The following is a 12,500-nucleotide window of genomic DNA, read 5'->3' as shown; positions in this document are numbered from 1 at the left end:
GTTTTCTTTTCCAGAAAACTAAAACACACTGCGAGACAGACTTAGGGAAAGTAATATGGGTCCAAACACATCGGAGGAATAACACGAGAGCTTGAAATTCCCTCCGGATGGAGGCATCTGCTGTCATGTCTCTCGAAGACAAATCGCTTCTCATCTTGAAAGACTTCTCAAAAAAAAAAAAAAGAGGGAAGCTTTGCATCGCCAACTACACTGCATTAATCTTTTGGCGACTATGGGCGCATATTCCACTTACGATATACAGGGCACAAAGCGTAACTGACAAAGTTTGCAATGATATCCAGTGATACCAGATATACAAACCAGTGGGTGTAACTGACAACGTTACAAAGATATCCAGTAACATCACTTGGATATACAAGGCACTAGGTATAATTAACAAAGTTGCAAAGATATCCAGTGATATCAGATATACAAAGCAGTAGGTGTAACTGACAAACATATCCAGTGAGGTCACTTAGATACACACGGCACTAGGTATAATTGACAAAGTTGCAAAAATATCCAATGATTTCAGATATACAAGGCACTAGGTGTAACTGACAAAGTTGCAAAGATATCCAGTGACATCACTTAGATACACTAAGTGTAACAAAGTTGCACAGTCATCCAATGATAGGACTATACAAGGCAAGTCCGCGTTTGATAAATAAGACCCGAGTCAGTCCTTGTAAAAGTCAGGAGTCTTACTGACTAAAATCGTTTCCTTCTTTCATTTTGGGAGGAGGTGACGAAAAACATCCTCGTCAGAGAAGGTTCATTTTCCCATCTTAGTTCTCTCCATGAGTCGACGTGATATTCTTGATACGTGTTTTTCTTAAAATCGGTTTTTGTTTTGGAAGGTCTCTTATACTACATTGTTTTTTAAATGGAATTCAACTTTTCAGTGAAGAGCTTCTGGGAACTGTGCTACGTTAGACACAAACAAAGGATTGAATATCGTCGTTCTATTTTGCCAACAGAGCAAAACATTAAACGCACTTCCCGCTCATTCTTTGAGGGCCGAGAAAAGTTTGTTTCTCTTTCCGGGAGCTTTGCAACTCGGGATCATATCTTTGTCTCGCTTTCTTTTCACGGAATTCTCTCTCTCTCTCTCTCTATCTCTCTCTCTCTCAGGGAATTTTCTCTCTCACTGTCTCAGGGAATTCTCCCCCCCTTCTCTCTCTCTCTCTCTCTCTCTCTCTCTCTCTCTCTCTCTCTCTCTCAAGGAATTTTCTCTGCCTCTATATCTCTCATGGAACTCTCTCTCTCTCTTTCAGGGGATCTTCCCCCCTGCTCGCCATTTCTCTATCTCTTCTCTCCTCTATCTTCTCTCTCTCTCTCTCTCTCTCTCTTCCTCTCTAAGATCTCTCTCTCTCTCTCTTCTCTCTCTCTCTCTCTCTCTCTCTCTCGCTCTCTCTCTCTTCTCTCTCTCTCATCCTCTCTCTCTCTCCTTCAGGGAAATTACCCCCCCCCCTCTCTCTCTCTCTCTCTTCTCTTTCAAGGGAATTGTTCTCTCTTCAAGAATTTTTCTCTGCCTCTCTCTCTCTCTCTCTCTCTCTCTCTCTGTGGAACTCTCCAACTATTCATGAGAGATGACTCGGCTGAATAGCAGACAAAGGCTAATGCCTCTCCTTTCTTCCTCATGTGCACTTCTAAAGATGCAGCTTAAGAGCGCGCATTAGCGCGCGCATCTGCTGGCCTTTTCAGAATATTTCCCTTCCTGGCTCAGATATCACTCATTTGCTAAAAATTTCGATCGGTATTAAAATACGAACAAACCTACACCAGGAATTGGATTGATGTTTTAATATACCACTACAAAAAAATAATAATAATATTAATCAAGAAGAAAGTATCACTCATTCATGTCGCAATACCATGGGACACCAGAGTACAAGAGAGAGAGAGAGAGAGAGAGAGAGAGAGAGAGAGAGAGAGAAGTATCAAGACCTGAAAATAGAAATAAGAAAGATATTTGATATGCCAGTGGAAACTGTACCCATAACCATAGGGACACTAAGCACGATCCCAAGATCCCTGCAAAAGGAACCTGGAAAAAACTAGATGCCGAAGTAGCTCCAGGACTCATGCAGACGAGTGTGCTCCCAGAAACAGCACACACAGTGAGAAAAGCGATGGACTCCTAAGGAGACAGGATGCAAGCCGGAACCCCACACTATTAAAACACACACACACACACACAGTCGAATAGGATGACAGATAAAAAAAATCAAAACAATAATAATAAAATCTTGGCAACATTATCCAAGGTGTAGCCTCCTATCAAATTCGCATTAAAATACAGCTCACAGAAGTGGAGTGGTTACACCGTCAGTAATATTGTCTACTATAAAAGCGTCGTTTGAAGTAAATCCTTTTCCGATATTGGCAAACGGCTTAGAAGATATAAAACGAAAAAGGTAATAAGATTCCCAATGGGATGCACAAATAAACCTATACTGCTAGGAAAATTATTTACGTACAATGGCTTTGTTGATAGTTTGGTTATAACTCTTCGTTTCAACTGATGAAAGCAGTGGAGAATGTCATTCAATAAGTGGCTTATTTTCGTGAGTAAATACATATCATTATTATTATCATTCCTCGTTGGTACTAGTGGTTTACGTCCTCGTCTACCGATTCGGTTGTCCCGAGTTCGATTCCCCGCTCCGCCAAGGTGGAATCAGAGGAATTTGCTTCTGGCGATTAGAAATTAAGTTATCGATATAATGTGGTTCGGATCTCACAGTAACCTGTAGGTCCCGTTTCTAGATAACCAATTGATTCCTAGCCAAGTAAAAATATCTAATCCTTCGGACCAGCCCTAGGAGAGCTGTTAACCAGCTCCGTGTTTTGGTTAAATTAAGATATACTAAATTATTATTATTATTATTATTATTATTATTATTATTATTATTATTATTATTATTATTATTATTCAATAAATGAAACCTATTCATACATTCAAGTGACATATCGCGCTTTAGATCTTGATAAACAAAAGGTTGAGAATCAAGTTTTGGCAGGATAGAACAAAACCTGTCGCCCAGCTGGGTCAAATGAGGACCTTATTCCGGAAGTGAAGATGGGGAAAAGGGTAATTAAGTACAAGAAGTGGGAAAGGAAAGAAAAGTCAGAAACATTCGCTCTCTTTGGTGCCACTTTGTGACGGATAACAATCTCTGGATCTTTCCTAGATAGTGATCCTCAAGGGTTTTCGAGAGTCGTTATCTAGGACTAATATTTCTTAGGCGTCGTTATCTTTATGATATTTACAGACTTTTTGTTGATTTTTTACGGTCATCCCCAAGGGGCTTCTACTGAACACGCAGCAAAGGTGGATACATGCCGGGTTAAAACCCTTGGGAGTCGCTAAGTAAAATCCCATTTTCTGCAATATAAGAGTAAAATCCCGTTCTCTGCAATATAAGAGTAAAATCCCATTCTCTGCAATATAAGTAAATAAAAGACGTGGAAATGTTTTCCAAACCCCCAATAATTAGGCTAAAAGCTTGATAAAATAAAATAAAATAAATAAATAAATAAATGGATAAATAAATAACCTACAAACAACTGAGATGCTAAATATTTCTACTCTCCTAAAATCTTCTAACGCTTGAGACTTCCTCTGGTTATCAGTAGAGGAGGAGGAAATCCCGGTGCCGAAAGAAAAAGGAAGCGCCTCTAGGTCAGTTTACTTAGAACAATAGACCTTTTCATTAAGAAATGAACACTATAACTGATTCTCTGCAACTCGCTATTCCAATGTCTGTATATTTTCAGCATCGATATTTTTTATCTAAAATATTTTGGAGTCTCCGTCAAATTGCTTGGTATACAATTTCTAGTATATACTACATATTGCAACTATATTTTATTACAAATGGGTTTTCCTCTCTCCAGTTTATGTACAAATGGTTTTACCTTTCTCTAATCTATGTACTGATTGACTGAATTGTAGACTTTTGGCAAATCTATGTACATGTAAATAACATTTATCCTTTACTGACAGTTTGATTTGTAGACTTTTGGCATACAGTCAAGCACTGGGGCAACTAAGGCCATTCAACGCTGAAACGGAAATGGACAGTGAAATGGTTTAAAATTGTTACCAGAGGGTGGACAGAAAGATGGAAGAAAGAGAATATGAATGGAAGTACAGTAAAAGGAATGAAAGGGGACTGCACCTCTGGGCCGAAGGGGCGCTGCAAATAACCTTAAGCAAGCATCCTTTACTGATGTACCAACATATGTCATTTTTTCTGATTTGACACAAAATTCTAACATAGTATTTACTTGAAACTCCAGTCCCATTACACCATTCCAGTGGCAAGTGAGTTCTGTAATATTCCTTTCAGGCTGTGTATACAGTTCCTTGTTTTCCACAGCAATACAGTTTCTTTGGCAAACAATATTACCAAAGTTGCACTTAGATGGTCAAGTGCGGTTCCTCTTGGAAGAGCATGTATTCCGGTTAACCGAGGCTCTAAATCAATAGTAATGGAACTACTAAGAATATCCTGATTTATGCAATATTTACACAAATGGAAATTTACTTACGACCGATTGTTTGCCAGTTTTAAGACATAAAGCACGTAGCAATTTCACTTCCACGTATACACGAACACAAAAACACACACATATATAGAAATATATAAATAAATAAATAAATAAATATATTATATATATATTACATATATATAATATATATAATATATAAATATATATTTACGTATATATATATATATATATTATATATCTATATATATATATATTGTAGTTGATATGACGCAATGTTATGTAATTATTCACAAAAGCAGTGACAAATATTATCGACATTCCAAACGGAATAGTCACAGTTATTTTCGAGCCGCAATATAGTTGCGTTCATATTTAATTTCACAAAATAATGAATCCATGTCCCGGTGAACAAAATCCGAAAATAATTAAATCAAGTTTTCGACAAGGACATGACTGTACTTGGATTCTAGTATTAATAATTTGTATGCCTTCGTGGCTAACTTGTCCATGTTGTTGGATGATTTATTTTGTATTTTACATTTTTTACAGAACGATGATGTATTTAAGAAACACGAATCGTTTCTAATAATAAATACTTAATAATACTGCTGACTGTCGTCTGCTTTGGACTCCTGCTTGATGATTTTATATCTATGTATATGTATATCTACATAATAATACGAAGCAATAATCTACATAAAAATGGATGGACTCATCCCGTTTTTCATTTGGACATCAACACTAATCAGATTAGTAATGACAAAACCCTCATAATCATCATTATTTCAGTAGAGCAAAATGTTTTCGAAAGAGGAAATCAGCGAAAGCAAATAAAATCCCGCCAGATATTCCGAAAGCAAATTTGTTTTCCATGACTGGAAAAGCTGGCGGTGTCCGTGTATTGGGGGAATGGATTCCACAACAAAATAAAACCGCAAAGCCATTTGACTGATAATCACCTGGAAAATCTATTATCAAGGTCGTCATAATTGTCCGCGAAAGGGTTCCAACGTTTTGGGGAAATCATGAATAATAAATGTTTTATTTGTAAAAATTTGTTCCAACGTTAAGTGGAAATCACAAATAATAAATGTTTTACTTGTCAAAAATTTTCTTGAATATTTATGGATAAACACGTCCCCACACTTTTGAGTTTGGGAGAGAGAATGAGACTCACTGTTCAGAGTAATATACGGCTAAATTTTTTTTTTTTTTTTATCTTTTACATAATTCAATTATTTTCAGACATAGGAAAAGCCTCATTTATACTTAGTGCATTTGGTGCGCTCCTTATGCAAGAATAGTATTTCTTTGTTTTGCTCTGATATGCTACATATGTATATGCCCTTTTACTAGGAAGAATAACTTAGCTTCATCATCCGCATCTCATTCATATCATAATTTTTCACCTCTCTCTCATAATCATTTCTCATACTTATTTCAAATTTTATCCTTTTAGAGTTTGGTGGCTTTTTATATATGTTTATGGATGTGTATATGTATGTGTTTGTCTATGGTCATTTATGTCCGAAATAAAGCATTTGAATTTGAATTTGAATTTACAGATGTTTAACCATTCCCGTCACTCAAGTCCGTTTAGATCTTAGTTTGGTTACGCTACAACTGTTTCAATTAACTGTTCTTATGTAAGAGCGATACAGATAATTCGAGTCTACGTACCGCCACTCAAATTGCCGATCAAGGACCCCCTCCTCCTCCTCCTCCTACCCCTCATCCACCATTAGTTGATGACAACCCAAGTTTTTGAAAAGGTCAAATGATTACGGATATAGTGAATAGGAGATATATCTATGAGTATATGGGAAGTACCCAATGAGACAGATTACGAAATCTGACGACATATCTTTGTAAGGCAGGATTGAGCGTCGAGTCTATCTGAGCTATTGGAAAAGGTACTTCCTTGATTGCAATTTACATTTTCTTTTATAAATAAATAAAGGCTGCATCATCATATTCGGATAACTTCAGTCGTAGTGATCCGTGCGTACATAAAAATAGATGGTCACTTACCACACTTAGGAATTCATCATATGATGACATCTTATCCTATATTCGATGTGCAGCCGCTGCAACAAATCACTGTTAGATTTAAAAGTTATATTATCTGGGGATTACAAATCTCCAACTCTTCGTTTCATAACAGCTTGAGAGTATTCGGTGATCACTTACATTCATGCCCTTGGAGAGAGAGAGAGAGAGAGAGAGAGAGAGAGAGAGAGAGAGTTGCAAGGATTAGGATGTCTCGAAGACTTGTTAGTCCATCCGAGGAGATATCGTGTGCTCACTTATCTCTAGGAGCAGGTTTTACTGTTTATTCACAGTGTCCTAATGATTTTGTCTAGCTTTCTTTTAAACTCTTCCACGCTGTTAGAGAGAGAGAGAGAGAGAGAGAGAGAGAGAGAGAGAGAGAGAAATAACTTTTTTTTTTATTTAGAATGGTTTCACGCCAATGACCTGAGGATTGCCTCTTTGAAGTCTGGATATCATCATTGTTATTTCTTCCCCAAACTCTCTCTCTCTCTCTCTCTCAACAGTCGACTTGAAGCCTGGTACTTAAATTGACTGGTTAGGTCAACAGAGCCATGCTTGTACTTTAGACAAGAGAACGAGGGATGAAAGAACGATGCCAGACAGAGAGAGAGCCGCAATAACTGGAAACAAAAGAATGGCGCTCCAAGCGGTAGTCCGAGCTCTGCTAGTGGAGCCACGCAAAAAAAAAAAAAAAAAAAAAAAAAAAAAAAAAAAAAAAAAAAAAAAAAAACAAAAAAAAAAAAAAAAAAAAAAAAAAAAAAAAAAAAAAAAAAAAAACGAAAGGGCAAAACGTACGTCAACCTTGTGGCGTGACGTCATTCGAGGATGGCGAAGAGGAAGAGGAAGGAGAGAAGAAAGCTCCTTCCAGGGATATCATCAAGTCATTAATGCAGCATCGCAACCCCTTCCCGCCTTTGTTGATCTTCCCTAACTGTGTGTGCTCCTCGTTGGGAGGAGCCCTGTCTTCCTTCTCCTCTCCTTCCTTCCTTCCTTCCTTCCTTTCTTCCTTCTACTGCACCACCTCCTCATTCGTAGGTTGTCTCGGGTAAACAAATGAAAGATAAATATCATCCACTGTTTCGGTCGTGTCCTTCCGGGGTTCTTTTCCTTAACATGGACTACCAAGATAGTCACACATTGTGTTGAACGATCTGTGTGTATATATATTAATATATATATATATATATATATATATATATATATATATATATATATATATATATATATACACGTATATGCATACAAACACATATATATATATATATATATATATATGCATGCGTTTGTACTGATAACAAGCTTCCGTGACAATTCTGTCAAGATCTCTATTTGAAAAGCAATGATGTGAGCCAACGTAAGTTTCATTTAAAAGGATTCAGTTTATAAGTTTATCAACTTGAGAATGTTTGAAATATAACCACATCAAGGGAAAATGTAAAATTTCGTGAAAATGGAAAGCGCTCCTCTCTCTCTCCTCTCTCTCTCTCTCGTCTCTCTCTCTCTCTGTATGTGTGTGTGTGTGTGTTTTCCAAGAAGTCCAGAACAAAGCCACTTCTGTGCCACAATAGGTAACATAGCTAACATAACTTTTTAGTATACCACAATACCACCTTAATTTTTAATAGTACACGAAAGTTTACCAGATAAGGTTTTTTCGCATGATTTTTCTTGACTGTATATACATATATATATATATATATATATATATATATATATATATATTATATATATAGATATAAATAGATATAAGAATTATACGATATAGATAATAGATATATACAGCGTGTGTCTGTATACATAACATGTATATAAGTAAGTAATCAAAGTACACGTATGTACGTATATATGCGTGTGAGTATGAGCGAAGAAGCAAAGGCTATTTTACGATTATTATAATTACTCGAGTATACATAAAACTTTTTACCTGTCTATCAGGGTTATGGGCATACGAAAGCGTGGCCATATTAAGAAAAACAAAACGCATTAAATACTTAACCACAATGCATAACAACAAAAGAAAATAGAGAGAGAGAGAGAGAGAGAGAGAGAGAGAGAGAGAGAGAGGACGCAACGTATGTGCAAGCAACCAAGTGCTAGACACGATTTATGTATTGCAATCGCTTCACTGATGAGATCCGGTACATATGGTGCAGCTCAACAGCTTTCTCTCCCAAAGGCACAGAAAATTATGGAGCCATTTTCAAAATCCATTCGCAATAGACTTCAGGAACCTCTCTTTATGGCTCGGGGAGAACATAATTTTGAGCCCAAATCACTCTGAGAAGTCAGTTGAAAGGGCGGGTTGGGCTTAGGTATCTGGAAAAACACATATATATATATATATATATATATATATATATATATATATATATATATATATATATATATATATATGGATAAAGAAGCAAATTGACCTTTAATAAAAAAAAAATATGAATAATTACATCAATCACCTTTGTCATTAATTTTATTATTAATATATTTCAAAATCCCAAACACACAATAACCCCAATATGAAAATTATATTACACCATATTGTCAAGAATACAATATCTCCACTGAGCACATCTCGATATACTTTTTTTCTTCAAGTTCTGCCTCACTGGCGGAACTACAGAGGACGAGAAGCTATAGCACCTTCACCATTTATAAATTTAAAGAAAAAAAATACTTCCTCGGAAAATCGTAAAGGCGACTTACTGCGCTCTTCAAAGAAGCTTATTGCATCGTTTATAATTTTGTCATACTTTGTGAGTGATAAATAAAGTCAACAGAGAAATAGAATTTTAGATTCATGAGAGACATTGTGGAAAGTTGGAGACCTGGATTTTGCAGGTGATATAATGCCGACGAAGTAAACAGCTGGTGGTGAGATTAAAGGCAAACTTGGACCGTTATCAACATGGTGACTGAAGTAATGAAATTTCACAATAATGGATTATATGGTGAGTATGATCACGGCTCAGTCTCTTAAATATCTTGTGACAGTCATAGGCACTGCTCAAAAATCTTCCAAGATAAATACTAAGTTTGTGGAATATCACCTAAGAGCAACGATACGCTTACTATTCATTAATGGACATTAATCTTTGTACGTTAAAAAATATAAGAAAGGGGAAGAAGGGGTAGATTAATAGTACCCCAAACTATACTAGGAAAACTAAGGTAAGCACACAGGACATTAATCCACTACGCATCAGCATCGACAATACAGCGTCTATTCAGTACGTTGCCCAGCTCGTATGAGGAACATATCGGGAGTGAGCGTAGATGTGTTTAAGAATAAGCTCGACAAATATCTAAGCTGCATCCCAGAACATCCAAGATTGGAAGACGCAAAATACACCGGAAGATGCTTCAGCAATTATCTGGTAGACATTAGAGGTGCCTCACACTGAGGGACCTGGGGCAACCCGAACGAGCTGTAAGTACTATAAGTACTCGTACTGTGTAAGTAAGAACGCAGCTGAGGCAAAGACTTCTCCTTTGAAAGCAGCCAATAGTGGGTACTCAGCTGGCCCTCTGGTATGGTGGTTAGTGTCATGGCATGCCACTCAGATGTCGTGGGTTCGCTTCTCCCCAGGGGTTATGTAAAATCACTGACTGTATGAAGATCAGTTACAGCGGTGGGAGGTTGAAACCAACATTCTTTGGAAGGTTGAATTTCAAGTCAGTGGCCCCTGTGGGATTGTTCCGTGTGAGTAGATTTCAGCTGAAATATTAATAATAATATTTTATGACTTCAATATATTACATACGAAATCATGTAAAAAGGTCTCACCAGAGTTGATGATTCCAGAACTTGCGAAGAGAACAAACAAGCCTTATAAGACCAAATCTTGAAATAAACTAAATAAATGATGAGACATTAGTGCGAGGTCACAAAAGTCACATATGAATCCCTTGGGTTCTACGGGAAGATAATCATAAAAAATAAATTTCTTACGTCTCACATTTGCATGAAGCAACGCGCGCTAAAAAAAATAAAATAAAATAAAAAGAACTTTGGGAACCAAATTATAAACGATCCTTTTAACATCCTATTCAAAGAAAACCAACGAATAAAAAGGAAAGATTATGGCGCAGAATCAACGCGGCTAAATTACCTTAATCCTATTAAGAGTTTGAGCAAGGCCTCCATGGTAGAATTAGATGCTCTCTCTCTCTCTCTCTCTCTCTCTCTCTCTCTCTCTCTCTCTCTCTCTCTCTCTCTCTCTCTCTCTCTATCTCTCTCTTCATCTCATCTCATCTCTTGCTTTCTTCTCTCTCTTCTCTCTCTTTCTCTCTCTCTCTTTCTGATATATATAATCTATCTAGATATATATTATATATACTATATATATATATTACATATGTATTATATATATATATATATCTATATATATATATATGTATATATATATATATATATATGGATATAGATATATTACATCCATATATATGTATATATATAATATATATATATATATATATATATCTCTATATATAATATCTATATATGATATATATATATATATATATATATCTATATATATATATAATATACAATATATATATACATATATATATATATATATATATATATATATCTATATATATATATAATTACATGAATATCTATATATATATATATATATATATATATATAATATATATTTTATATTATAATATATATATATATATAATATATATATATATATATATATATATAAAACGTTATGCTGTGACTTTTTAATGAACCTTTAAGACCGTGTTTTACGTTTGACTGTATTCACGATAATCTCTCTCTCTCTCTCTCTCTCTCTCTCTCTCTCTCTCTCTCTCTCTCTCTCTCTCTCTCTCTTAATACAAGTACTCATCCTAAAGAAAAAACCTTGGAAGTAGAAAGATAAAAAGAAACGAGGGAACTGCAGTAAAAAAAAACTACAGAAGCAATAAAAAAAATAAAAAAATAAAAAAAAAATCGGCCAGAGCCCTTCCAACCAAAAAGATCTTCCGACCAGGATTCGAAGGACGAAAAGAAGGTCAAAAATAGAGCAGAATCTCCCGTTGGAGTGGAAAGACAGAAATTACTTATGACACTTCAACTTTGCATTAAAAGCCCATGTTGACTTTAGTCCCTCTTCAGAGAGAGGAAGAGATTACCAGCAGCCTGCAAGACTTTGGGGGGAGGGGGACGGGGAGGGGTGAGGGGGGACCCAACCCCACGTTTTTTCTAAAGGTTTTCGATTGCCCAGGATTACGGAGTGTGCGCGTCAGGTTCCAGTTTATTTCAGCGTTATTGTGAGTCTCTCTCTCTCTCTCTCTCTCCTCTTCTCTCTCTCTCTCTCTCTCTCTCTCTCTCTCTCTCTGATTTTTGTCGATTGTATAAAAATATATATTCTTTTGTTATGAAATAAAAGTGAGATTTCCGCTGGAGACAGATTAATTTTGCATAATCTGTCAATCAATTTCTCTCTCTCTCTCTCTCTCTCTCTCTCTCTGACAAAACCGCCAGTTTTCTTACAGTAATTGGTTTATACTAACTATTTGACTTGCACAAGTTCCACGTGTCCTAATAATATATGAGATGAAGAAATTATTATTAAAGTTATTATTGACAATTAAAAGCCACAGAAGTGTTCATTTTTTTTGTAGAACGTTAATAATGACTAGTTAGTTTTAACCTTGTACACTACTCTGGCTTTTAATTGTCAATATCATAGCCTACTACAGAAGTTCCTTATTTTATTATTATTATTATTATACTACTACTACTACTACTATTATTATTATTATTATTATTATTATTATTATTATTATTATTATTATTATTATTATCTCGTTCTCCTTCCACAGCATCCGCAATATTCAGGAAGATGTCGTCGCCACTGCTATTGGGAATAATAGCTGCTCTTTGTCTTGCATCGATGTCTATTGCAAATGCC

General features: G+C 35.8%; 2 protein-coding genes across 2 annotated transcripts in view; one reads left to right on the top strand and one right to left on the bottom strand.

Annotated features, from left to right (window-relative positions):
- Positions 1-12,500, bottom strand: part of LOC135198984 (small G protein signaling modulator 1-like) — a 528,765-nt gene that overhangs the window by 151,959 nt on the left and 364,306 nt on the right. The gene's annotated exons all lie outside the window — the stretch shown is intronic.
- LOC135198966 (uncharacterized) overlaps positions 1-12,500 on the top strand; it is a 96,242-nt gene that overhangs the window by 21,261 nt on the left and 62,481 nt on the right. The window contains exon 2 of the mRNA XM_064226889.1: positions 12,412-12,500. This exon is cut by the window's right edge and continues 21 nt beyond it. Coding sequence (XP_064082959.1) covers positions 12,432-12,500 — 69 coding nt within the window. The 5' untranslated portion in view covers positions 12,412-12,431. The remainder of the gene's footprint in view (positions 1-12,411) is intronic.

This window comes from Macrobrachium nipponense, chromosome 23 (genome assembly GCF_015104395.2).
Source record: "Macrobrachium nipponense isolate FS-2020 chromosome 23, ASM1510439v2, whole genome shotgun sequence".
Lineage (NCBI taxonomy): Eukaryota > Metazoa > Arthropoda > Malacostraca > Decapoda > Palaemonidae > Macrobrachium > Macrobrachium nipponense.
This window is presented reverse-complemented; position numbering and strand designations above follow the sequence as displayed.